This window comes from Cydia amplana, chromosome Z, assembly GCF_948474715.1.
Source record: "Cydia amplana chromosome Z, ilCydAmpl1.1, whole genome shotgun sequence".
In the NCBI taxonomy this organism is placed as follows: domain Eukaryota; kingdom Metazoa; phylum Arthropoda; class Insecta; order Lepidoptera; family Tortricidae; genus Cydia; species Cydia amplana.
In genome coordinates, this window is record NC_086096.1 from 39056678 (window position 1) to 39069516 (window position 12839).

Genomic DNA, 12839 nt, shown 5'->3' on the forward strand with positions numbered 1-12839 from the left:
TCCATTACTAAGTAATACTTAAATATCTTTGATCACCACACAAATTAAACGCCCTTACCGGGATTCGAACCCAGCACCATCGGCTTCATACTCAGGGTCCGACTAGGTCAGACAGGTGGTTTGAAAAAGTACAGTCGTTAAGTAAAGTACATTTCCAAATATATTTGAAATCAATACCAAGCATAGATTTCGTAGTCGCTCAAGGCGCCGAAACGACTAATGCGTCATCACACATTATCCTTAATTAGTCATTTTCCTCCTAACGTGCCGCTATATACCCACGTGTGTGACGCGTCGCTTGCGCATCCAGAGTCCAGATTACCTGCGGTTTCCTTAGGGATGTGCTCAATCTGTTTCAATTTTTTAACTCAACATTTTTCTTATGTTTTTGTTCAATTTACAGTTGATAAGTTTTTTTTTGTTATAAGGTTCATTGGGATACGTTTGAAAGTAGTGTACGCAGTCGACTGAAACAATCGCGCGTCGAATCATGGTCCCGATGACAGTTCATTTTTAGGGTTCCGTAGCCAAATGGCAAAAAACGGAACCCTTATAGATTCGTCATGTCTGTCTGTCTGTCTGTCCGTCTGTCCGTCTGTCTGTCCGTCCGTATGTCACAGCCACTTTTCTCCGAAACTATAAAAACTATACTGTTGAAACTTGGTAAGTAGATGTATTCTATGAACCGCATTAAGATTTTCACACAAAAATAGAAAAAAAACAATAAATTTTTGGGGTTCCCCATACTTCGAACTGAAACTCAAATTTTTTTTTTCATCAAACCCATACGTGTGGGGTATCTATGGATAGGTCTTCAAAAATGATATTGAGGTTTCTAATATCATTTTTTTCTAAACTGAATAGTTTGCGCGAGAGACACTTCCAAAGTGGTAAAATGTGTGTCCCCCCCCCCCCCGTAACTTCTAAAATAAGAGAATGATAAAACTAAAAAAAATATATGATGTACATTACCATGTAAACTTCCACCGAAAATTGGTTTGAACGAGATATAGTAAGTAGTTTTTTTTTATACGTCATAAATCGCCTAAATACGGAACCCTTCATGGGCGAGTCCGACTCGCACTTGGCCGGTTTTTATATGGAGTAGCTGTCACGTAAAAAACTTGTAAACATTTCTTTAGAAATTAAAAATTTAAGTAAAAAAGAAATACTGTAAAAACATATATCTTAATTATTTTTTAAATTAAGCCAATCAAATCAAACTTGAAAGAACTCAGAGACGAGATCATTCGATGCGAGGGGTATATTTACTAGGATGAAATACTGAAACTATATTCAAGTACATCACTAGAGCCTCTAAACAGTTTGAGAAACAGCGTACGATCCGAGTCATACAGAATTTATTAGAGTATCACTATAGCAAAGACTAGTGGCGCTAGTAACAAGAATTACTTTACATTTCAGAGCAAAATTCCAAGTCATATGTATGATGATTGATATTTAATTATTTGAATGTAATTGTTTACAGTCCAGTGGTAAATTGTTTTGTTATGGACTCGATTGTGCAGTAGTGAACGAATGTTGTGTTGCTTTAGTATGATTAATTATTAGTCATTGTCGTCTTTGCGATTGAAATAGTTAAGAGTAGTGAGAGTTTTTTTTTTAATATGAATTTTGTGAAATACTAAGTGGTATTTTTGGTGACAGAACAAATATTATAAAGATATAAAAATATGAAGTTTCTAGCAGAAAAAATAAGGACGTGAATTGAAGATGCCTAATTAACTAGATAGAAGAAACTGTGTGTGTATGTGTGTACCTGCGTGTGTGCGTGTGTGCCTACGCGTGTGTGTGCTTGTGTAGTGACAAACAATATCTTATCTCGTGGGAGTGCATTGCGATGAAATGCGAATAATATGTGGCAGGCTGTGCTAGTCGCGGGTCTTATAGGTACAGTATAGAATCTTATACATATATTTATACATGTCATATACTTATAACTATTAAAGTATTCAAATATCAAATATCAAATATCAACATTTATTCAGCAAATAGGCCACAAGGGCACTTTTACACGTCAATATGGAATTTACATACAGCAAAAAAAAACACATCAATAATTATAAAATACAACTAAGCCGTAAATATCAAATCAAACTAACATAGAGATGTATAAAGCCTCTAAATGTCGAATTACAGAAAACGCAATAACAATAGTATTGAAAAAAAAAAACACAAAGATACAAAAACTATAATCTAAAATTATTTAGAGATGTAAATGTCTCTAAGTGTCATCATAACTAAAAGATTAAAATATATAGTAGTTAATCAAATTATCCTTAGAGATGTATAGGGTCTCCAAGAGTCAAAATCCTGTATACCTAATTAAAACATTCATTAAATTAAAGAAAATGATAGTAAAAATAAAATAGCATACGAGAACCGAATGAGGTGTGTCCATGTAATTATACTCAAAAATAAAGTTACTAAATATAATAGCTCGTGTTAGCTTAAATAGACCAGTCTCCACAAACAGCACCCGTTCACGAGTATGACGCGTATCTCAGCCATCGCCTCTCTCAACCTTCATTCGGGAAAGTGGCGACCCGATCAACAACGCCACCGTAAGCAAAGACTTTTAAGCGAGCATGACATATTCAAGCTGCCGGGCCATATTAATATTTAAATTGTAATAACGTATAGCTGTGAGACACAACATTTTGTTCTTGTATGTTACATGAAAAACGGTATATCTTCACATAATTACTAAGCAAAATGCCCTATATTGACTAAGAGATGTATAGGTCTCTCAAGTGTCAGAATCATTAAAAATATAAATATGTACAAACAAATTAAAAATAAAATTAAAACTTAGAGATGTATAAGGTCTCCAAGTGTCAAAAACTAAAATTAAATTAAGCAATATAAACAATATACCTAATTAATCGAGAACATGATGGTATCATGTGTCAATTCTACTGGAGACTAGCATGATTAATTCACAATGAAAAGAAAAAAAAAGAAAAGAAAAACAATACATATTAACTCTTATTATACTATCGAAATCAAGCTGCCGGCTTAAAGGCATCTCTATCATCTATAAAATCATTTACAGTGTAGTACGCCTTACTCAACAAGGAGCGCTTAATGTGTGACTTAAATTTGTTAAGTGGTAAATTCGCTATATCAGTGGGAACTTTGTTATAAAAACGTGTACAGTTCCCGACGAAAGACGTACTAACCTTACGGAGGCGGTGGGTATTTTTTTAAACCTCCACGTATTATGACTATTTTATGCCAAAAGTGCCTAATCGAATTTAAACTGTTGTGAGACATACTAACATTGAATAATTTTACGGTTTAGACTCACTTGTTTTAAGTCACTCGCGCGACATGTTTCGGAGAGCCTAGGTCTCCTTTCTCAAGCACTAACAGTGCGAGCAACGTTCACGACGGCGGTGTATCGCGTACTGCGGTACAAGTGAGTCTAAACCGTAAAATTATTCAACCAAAAATGCCTCACGTAATTTTGGAAAAAAACGGACACTCTTCAAAATGCTGGATCGATTTGTATCAAACATAGCTAAGCACCACCGCAAGGAAACTCGCTTTCACGTGAAAAACCCGCATCGTGCGTCGGGGGCTAATAATGACATTCAGTAATAACACCTCACTTGTACTTTTTAACAAAAAATAGTCATCGATGAGTTTGATCAAAAAGAACATTACCTAATACGCATTTTAGAAGCAATTTTCATATTAATACCTTTTGTGCAAAAATAGTTACAAATTGTGATTCTGAGTGATTATTTTCTTTCAAGCGAAAGTTTTAATCCGGTTTCGAATCAATGAAGTTACTAGAGCTAGCTACTTAGAGCTTTAGCAACCGTATTATGGTCTAAAAAGCGCTACGATTTAAAAAAAAATCTGCTGGCTGAACCCACTGCACCTTAACGCAAGATAAGCTAATACATTTTTAGGTCTCTGCATCATGGTAACTCTTAAGGCCTGTGCACACCGGATGCGTGTGCGTAGACGTGCACGTGCGCGTCGTAATATACGGATCCTTATGAGAGACGACGCACCGCACGGGTCGAACATTTTAGCGCACGTGGACGTCTACGCATAGTCGCAGCCGGTGTGTTCTAGCCTTTAGATCGAAAATCTAGCTGCGGTAAAAAAATTGCAATATACTGCAGGCATTATGGCATGGCGCCTGTCGTTTAAAGTGTTATTAATAATTATTATTGTCTTGCAGCGTGGACAGGCCTCCACTGCGAGGCCGACGTGAACGAGTGCGACAAGGACAGCGTGAGCTGCGGCCCCACGGGCACGTGCGTCAACCTACCCGGCTCCTACATGTGAGTCATCATTTTAATTCTCTATTACAGACTATACAAGAAGTGTCACGGTTACGTTTTTCATGGCTGTGTAAGCAAACACGACCACAGGCCGGACAGGGGGCCTAGCCAAGATGACAATCATACATCGATGAAACGCATGTAGGGTCGGAGCGAAAAATAATCTTACAAATATGTAAACACGACTCTATTCTCGTGCGTTTTCGGGTTTATATTTATTTAACAAGATTTCTCGAAGCTCTTAGATCTAAGTACCTACTTGCATACTTTGATTTTTCATTACCCACGTAAATTTTTTTCCGAATAGGTACTGCGACTGATTCAACGAAGAAACATCAGAAAATGTAATATTTGAATGTGAATGTTTAGATGTCAATGCGAGCGCGGCAAATGCGGCCACGAGTGCGCCCTGGCCGACCCGTGCTACCCGGCGGGCAACGACACGGGTCCCTGCGAGCACGGCGGCGGCTGCACGCAGCGCTGCAGCGACGTGGTCGACCACACCTGCGAGTGCATCGACGGCTGGGCCGGCAAGAACTGCTCGCAGCAGGTGGGTGTAGGACTAGTAGTGTGTGCCACCTGTGGGCCACGACACGGGTCCCTGCGAGCACGGCGGCGGCTGCACGCAGCGCTGCAGCGACGTGGTCGACCACACCTGCGAGTGCATCGACGGCTGGGCCGGCAAGAACTGCTCGCAGCAGGTGGGTGTAGGACTAGTAGTGTGTGCCACCTGTGGGCCACGACACGGGTCCCTGCGAGCACGGCGGCGGCTGCACGCAGCGCTGCAGCGACGTGGTCGACCACACCTGCGAGTGCATCGACGGCTGGGCCGGCAAGAACTGCTCGCAGCAGGTGGGTGTAGGACTAGTAGTGTGTGCCACCTGTGGGCCACGACACGGGTCCCTGCGAGCACGGCGGCGGCTGCACGCAGCGCTGCAGCGACGTGGTCGACCACACCTGCGAGTGCATCGACGGCTGGGCCGGCAAGAACTGCTCGCAGCAGGTGGGTGTAGGACTAGTAGTGTGTGCCACCTGTGGGCCACGACACGGGTCCCTGCGAGCACGGCGGCGGCTGCACGCAGCGCTGCAGCGACGTGGTCGACCACACCTGCGAGTGCATCGACGGCTGGGCCGGCAAGAACTGCTCGCAGCAGGTGGGTGTAGGACTAGTAGTGTGTGCCACCTGTGGGCCACGACACGGGTCCCTGCGAGCACGGCGGCGGCTGCACGCAGCGCTGCAGCGACGTGGTCGACCACACCTGCGAGTGCATCGACGGCTGGGCCGGCAAGAACTGCTCGCAGCAGGTGGGTGTAGGACTAGTAGTGTGTGCCACCTGTGGGCCACGACACGGGTCCCTGCGAGCACGGCGGCGGCTGCACGCAGCGCTGCAGCGACGTGGTCGACCACACCTGCGAGTGCATCGACGGCTGGGCCGGCAAGAACTGCTCGCAGCAGGTGGGTGTAGGACTAGTAGTGTGTGCCACCTGTGGGCCACGACACGGGTCCCTGCGAGCACGGCGGCGGCTGCACGCAGCGCTGCAGCGACGTGGTCGACCACACCTGCGAGTGCATCGACGGCTGGGCCGGCAAGAACTGCTCGCAGCAGGTGGGTGTAGGACTAGTAGTGTGTGCCACCTGTGGGCAACGACACGGGTCCCTGCGAGCACGGCGGCGGCTGCACGCAGCGCTGCAGCGACGTGGTCGACCACACCTGCGAGTGCATCGACGGCTGGGCCGGCAAGAACTGCTCGCAGCAGGTGGGTGTAGGACTAGTAGTGTGTGCCACCTGTGGGCCACGACACGGGTCCCTGCGAGCACGGCGGCGGCTGCACGCAGCGCTGCAGCGACGTGGTCGACCACACCTGCGAGTGCATCGACGGCTGGGCCGGCAAGAACTGCTCGCAGCAGGTGGGTGTAGGACTAGTAGTGTGTGCCACCTGTGGGCCACGACACGGGTCCCTGCGAGCACGGCGGCGGCTGCACGCAGCGCTGCAGCGACGTGGTCGACCACACCTGCGAGTGCATCGACGGCTGGGCCGGCAAGAACTGCTCGCAGCAGGTGGGTGTAGGACTAGTAGTGTGTGCCACCTGTGGGCCACGACACGGGTCCCTGCGAGCACGGCGGCGGCTGCACGCAGCGCTGCAGCGACGTGGTCGACCACACCTGCGAGTGCATCGACGGCTGGGCCGGCAAGAACTGCTCGCAGCAGGTGGGTGTAGGACTAGTAGTGTGTGCCACCTGTGGGCCACGACACGGGTCCCTGCGAGCACGGCGGCGGCTGCACGCAGCGCTGCAGCGACGTGGTCGACCACACCTGCGAGTGCATCGACGGCTGGGCCGGCAAGAACTGCTCGCAGCAGGTGGGTGTAGGACTAGTAGTGTGTGCCACCTGTGGGCCACGACACGGGTCCCTGCGAGCACGGCGGCGGCTCCACGCAGCGCTGCAGCGACGTGGTCGACCACACCTGCGAGTGCATCGACGGCTGGGCCGGCAAGAACTGCTCGCAGCAGGTGGGTGTAGGACTAGTAGTGTGTGCCACCTGTGGGCCACGACACGGGTCCCTGCGAGCACGGCGGCGGCTGCACGCAGCGCTGCAGCGACGTGGTCGACCACACCTGCGAGTGCATCGACGGCTGGGCCGGCAAGAACTGCTCGCAGCAGGTGGGTGTAGGACTAGTAGTGTGTGCCACCTGTGGGCAACGACACGGGTCCCTGCGAGCACGGCGGCGGCTGCACGCAGCGCTGCAGCGACGTGGTCGACCACACCTGCGAGTGCATCGACGGCTGGGCCGGCAAGAACTGCTCGCAGCAGGTGGGTGTAGGACTAGTAGTGTGTGCTTTGCTTTGCATGCACGACCACAGATAAGATAATGACTTGAATTTTGACAACCCTAAATAGCCGAAAGGGATATGTGCCATAAGTTAGGAAGGGATAGTGCCATAAGTTAGAAAGGGATATCATGATTCGACCCTGAATCGATGTCAAACTTCGGTTTTGTAGGAAGTGTCCTGTACGGTAGTAGGTACTATTACTTATTTTGTGATTAGATGGCGCTGTACACAATTACGCATACTATAAGTACTTCTCGACAAAAGTCTTACGTGATTAGTTACATCATACATGGGAAAATTTAAAGTTTGCACGGAACCCTCGGTGCGCGAGTTGCACGAACTCGCACTTGACCGGTGTTTTTTTCTTCAGAGCGTCGCATCTGAATCGGAAGGCAGCGACTCGACGTCGTCGACGGTGCTGATCGCGGTGGGGTGCGCGCTGCTGGCGGCCGCGCTGGCCGCGCTCGCGCTCGGCGCGCTCTGCGCACAGGCGCGGCGCAAGCGCGCCACCAGGGGCACCTACAGCCCGTCGGGCCAGGAGTACTGCAACCCGAGGGCGGAGATGATGCACCACGCGCTCAAACCGCCCCCAGAGGAACGGCTCATATAAACGTATGTACCTATTCAAATATCACATCTAGTACCGTGTCCAGCAGAGTTCAAATAAAAAGGAACTGGTGACGCAACAACCTTGTGTAATATTACACAAACCATTTTGAGCTACTTTTGATCCCTTCACAAATTAAAACCTATTTAATCTACACACATGAAAATTGGCACGTTTACTCAAGCACCTTAGCTTGTCTAGAATACAAAATTTCATAAACGTACCACGACGCATATTTATTCTATATATTGAACTTGGCTCTCAGTTCACATAAATATGTTTTTGTAGGGTAATTATCTTACATCGCACGGCTACAGCCCAATATAGACCTTCGTGCATTCCGACAAGGTTCACGATGACGCGCCGCGCACGATAAGCGTGGCGTTCAAAGAGTTAACTAAGAGGTGTCAATAATTGATCCAGGTCCGAGCCCCGAGCGGTGTCCGCTCGCCACACAAACGCCAAGTACCTGTGCGGGGTGTTACTCCGCGACCCGGCATCCGCTGACCAAACTTTATAATTCTTAATCTATTATGTGACTATCATATCATATCTGACAATATAAACATGGACGTGCAATGTATTGTTGTCGGTTAAGGTAATTAAAGTCAGGTTCAGCGGAATTGTATACAATGCTACATTCCCATTTTTGTAGATATACTTAAATTGTATTATTATGACTATGAATTTAAAAAATGTGACTGAACTATTAGTATACACGATTAAAATGCTAAATTATTTTCAGATTTTTGTCATAATTGAGATATTTAAATGAAATTATCGTTTAAATATAAGAAAATATAGTAATAGATAGAGAAAACTTAAAAAAAGGGTGCGAAAAAAAATGTGTCTTTAAAGATGTGATGTAACAGAGCAAGAGGTAGGTAAATAATATTTTTACTATTTCCAGTAGAAAGTTCAATAGTAACAGTATTAAGGTTTCCATAGTACTTAAAATAACATGTCCATTTAAGGCTAATTTTTATTTTGTTGTCGATGTTTTTTTGTCGTTAGATTTGAATAAAATTTGGCTGGTTTAAAGAGCTCATTCTGGGTGGAATAAATACGAAATCCCAATTAGGGACAGAAAAATAATATTTTCCGTTAAATTACGAAAATATCATACATTTTCGTAACTCATAACTAAGATTATTTTTAGTACATACGGTGAAATTGCACTTATTATGTCCATCCACCAAATTGTATCGAACTGTGAAACGAAAAAGAAACGACAAAATAAAAATAGGCCCTATAATGTTAGTGTCCTTACCTGGCGCGTTCAACGCAAAGAAAAATATACTTGGTCAAGCAGATCTTGTCAGTAGAAAAAGGCGGTAAATTTGAAAAATGTAGGCGCGAAAGGATATCGTCCCATAGAAAATTTGAATTTCGCGCCTTTTTTTACTGACAAGATTTGCTTGACCAGCTATAGTACCTTATATATACATATACAATGAACCTTCAAATCATACTTAAGAATGAGTGTTGAGATACGTCATGTAAAATATAATGAACTAAACGTGTTGAAACTTATACACGTTATGAACTATCGACTTCGGGAAACTTTCTGTCCTTCTGGAATCTGACATTCCATATATGTACCTACTTATAAATGATCATGTTAGTTTAATTATAATATTGAGGTAACATATCAATTTCGGACGATATCATTGAAATTATTCTTATGATTTAGTGCGTATCGTGCAACTTATTTACACACTACTTGGGTGATCATAATGATGCATTCCTATATTATATCAAATGAAAGACTCAACTTTTAAAACACGAATCATATTTTACAAAATGACAATCATTTTAAACTATTTCTATAAATGATGTACTTAATAAGATAAATTCTAAACTTGTAACGGTGTGCGTCCATGTAGGAAATTTTATCGAATGACTGTATATCAAATTAGATTATATTTAGTAGTGAATCGAAATGTGATGTGAATTTGCGCCTCTCCTTCTGACCAATATTATATAAATGAGCTAACCCCGGTTTGACGGGAGCAAAAATGCACTTCTGCTGGTGCTTGGTTAAATATCGACTCTTCTATCGACATCCATATGAAGCAATTTTTGAATGATCGTAATTATAAATCTGTTCGGGTCCAGATAAAATGGCCACTTATATTGAAATTTCGTTGATAAAGAAAGTAAATAAATAAATATTATACGCCAATTTTACACAGATAGACCTAGTCCCACAAATGAGACACATTAACGTCAGTTTATGTCAGTGAAATATTATAATTAATAATTATAACCTTGTTTATTGATCAATTCTTCGGAGTTTTTACAATATGTCCATAAGCATGAATGTAAGAGGTTTGCAAGTAATGGGAATAGTACAGTTAAAGAATTTAATTTCCTACACATTTTGTACTTTGTCACAGTGACAATAGTATGAGGTCTCTAGTTACTCCCATATTGATTGTCACTGTGACAAGGTACTAAATGGGTCGGAAATTAAATTCTCTGTATACAGAATTCACCCTCTTATTTTATAGTTACGATTCAAAAATTGATTCATATAGATATCTTTATAAGCACTGGCAGCGCTTGTTTGCTCCCGCCAAACCGGGGTTTGTAAATAGGTCTGTGTTAGTTATTAAAAGTAATACAATAAAACAGCATGGATTTATGACTCGTGTGATACGGCAGAATGATGAATACGAGTACTTGATTTAATATTAATAAGAAGGTAAGAGCGTAACAGATTCTAAACTAATGTAAGATGTGACGGCGCCGAAGCTGCGCGACGCGCTGTGCTCATAGTTCACGTGATTCTTGTTCAATATTGTTATGTAAATAGTTCACACAACTATACTAAGTTTGCGGTCACGACAATATTTCACTTAACTCAAAAGTGTTCACAATCATAATAGAGTCCGTCTAAGCTAACTTTGGATTGATTTGAATAGGTCAATGTGAGGGAGTGTCATTATAAACGTCATATTTTTAACTTTATTTTTAAGTAGGTACTTATACCTAATCTTTAAAACTCCGTCCAAGATCGTTCTCTTGAGTTTAATTGTGAAAAAATATATATTTACAAATAAAAAATGTTATTATTACTACATTATAATTACATATCAATGCTAAGCGAGTTCTTCTAAATTAAATGCAAAAGCGAAATCATTATAATGCATTGTTATAATGTGTGAACGTTTAGAACTACTGCCTCCGCACCAATACCAAGTCTCCACTTGGTATTGGTTGTGTGAACTCGCATGTGTCTTTCGCACATGCCATTATCGAACGAAATAGCGCAAATAATAGTTTTTTGTTAATTACAGAACTTTAGAAATGAGGTATAACTTCATATTATTGGCAGGTACTATACTTAGTGTTTTCAACTGTGTCTTGAGCATAGTGCGCGCGCTACGGCCCGTGGGTGCCTTACCCGAACGGGGCGGTGTACAGTCAGCAACAAAAATATTCAAGCGAATAGTTCAAAAACTTGCAATTGTTATAATATATAAACCCCGTTCATTGTCACGAATATGTCTTAAACTTTACACATCTAATACATTGAATAAACATTTGATTGGGAAAATAGTTCATTTTGAATATCAAGCCTAGTTCACTCGTTTATTATTAATGTTGACTGTACGCGTAATAACATGTACTTAATATATAAACGCTTTTTATCTTTTACTTTATATTGACTTTTCTATATCGATGTAAGCTTTTATAGACAATGTATTTGATAGGCGATATATCTTTGGGGTATTTATTGTATCGTTACACAGTGGAAATGTAAGGTTGAGGCGTCCGCTAGCTGGCGCGGGTGCACGGAGCGACCGCACGCACGCGGGTGCCATTGTTGGGAAAACCCGTCGCACGCGTATGCGCCAGTTATAGTCGTTGCACGTACTATTTATCGTTAACCCGCCCACCCGCTCCATGCAACCGCGCCAGCTAGCGACCGCCCTTACACAAAATATACTTACTTACTTACTTGGCTGGCGCGATGACCCAAAATAAATCTTGGCCTCCAACACAAGAGCACGCCACTTTGCTCGGTCCAGAGCGGTATCACGCCAGCTTTCCCGACGCCGAGCTCACGGAGATCTGCCTCCACTCTGTCTCACACAAAATATACAGTGCGTATAAATAAACTATAACACCATCTACATGTTAGTTTAGATACTTTAGATGCCCTAGAAATACCCGTAATGTCAAATTATGGTTGTGCAGAATTAGCGTCTGCGGACTCTTCTCTCTCTCTCTCTTTACTATTCTTTAAATTTTCTGAGTGATGATACTGATGATACACTTTTGGATTACATTCGTTTCTATTATTTTAAATATTTTTTCCTGTTATTCCACTGTGTGACGATACAAAGACCTATGCTTTAATATAACCAGTTGTTCTGTACGCAGTGACTAAATAAAAATATTTATGCAATATTTACTTTACTAGAAAATAACTTAAAATATTTAAATATTTAAGGTAAGTGTGACGATTATTGGTGCGCTGAATACAACCTTTATGCCAAGAAAAATGTTTTAAAACTAAAACCCAACTACAGTTTTTTCATGCCTAGGGTAGATTCCTTGGAACATGATTCCTTATTTATTAAATACGAATATAAACGCGCAAAACTAGACGCAGATGGCAAATCGATGGCAAATCGTTACTAAACATGTCTGTCTGTCTCGTTACCTATATGTCAAATCCAAAGAAGATCCTTTTTAAGTAATCACTTCGAAAGTCGATAATAATGTGTATTTTTATTTGCAGTAGTTGGGTAAAAAAGTGAGAGAGTGGTTGCTTATTAGGAAGAATTATTAATATGTTATGTTGCTCGAGTTGATGAATGACAATAACTTGTGACTGTGTGTCTTCTGTGTTACAAAAGTACGGCCAAGAAATTTAATGTCACTACCATTTCGTACCTCGCCACAGTGACAATAGTACACACGAGGTCCCTAGCGACATTAATATTGATTGTCACTTTGACGGAAATGGTACGGAAATTAAATTGTTTGACTGTACGTTTGGAAACACGGGGGATATTTTCTAAAGTGTAACGAATTTCCATCCGTGTGGAGAGCTTTATTAT

At 42.7% G+C, this 12839-nt stretch overlaps 1 protein-coding gene across 1 annotated transcript in view; it reads left to right on the plus strand.

The window, feature by feature from the left end:
- Nucleotides 1-8265, plus strand: part of LOC134661543 (protein crumbs) — a 136827-nt gene extending 128562 nt beyond the window's left edge. The window contains exons 44-47 of the mRNA XM_063517675.1: nt 4220-4322; nt 4692-4872; nt 7528-7769; nt 8188-8265. Of these exons, the coding sequence (XP_063373745.1) occupies nt 4220-4322; nt 4692-4872; nt 7528-7767 (524 nt within the window). The 3' untranslated portion in view covers nt 7768-7769; nt 8188-8265. The remainder of the gene's footprint in view (nt 1-4219; nt 4323-4691; nt 4873-7527; nt 7770-8187) is intronic.
- The last annotated feature ends 4574 nt before the right edge of the window (nt 8266-12839 follow it).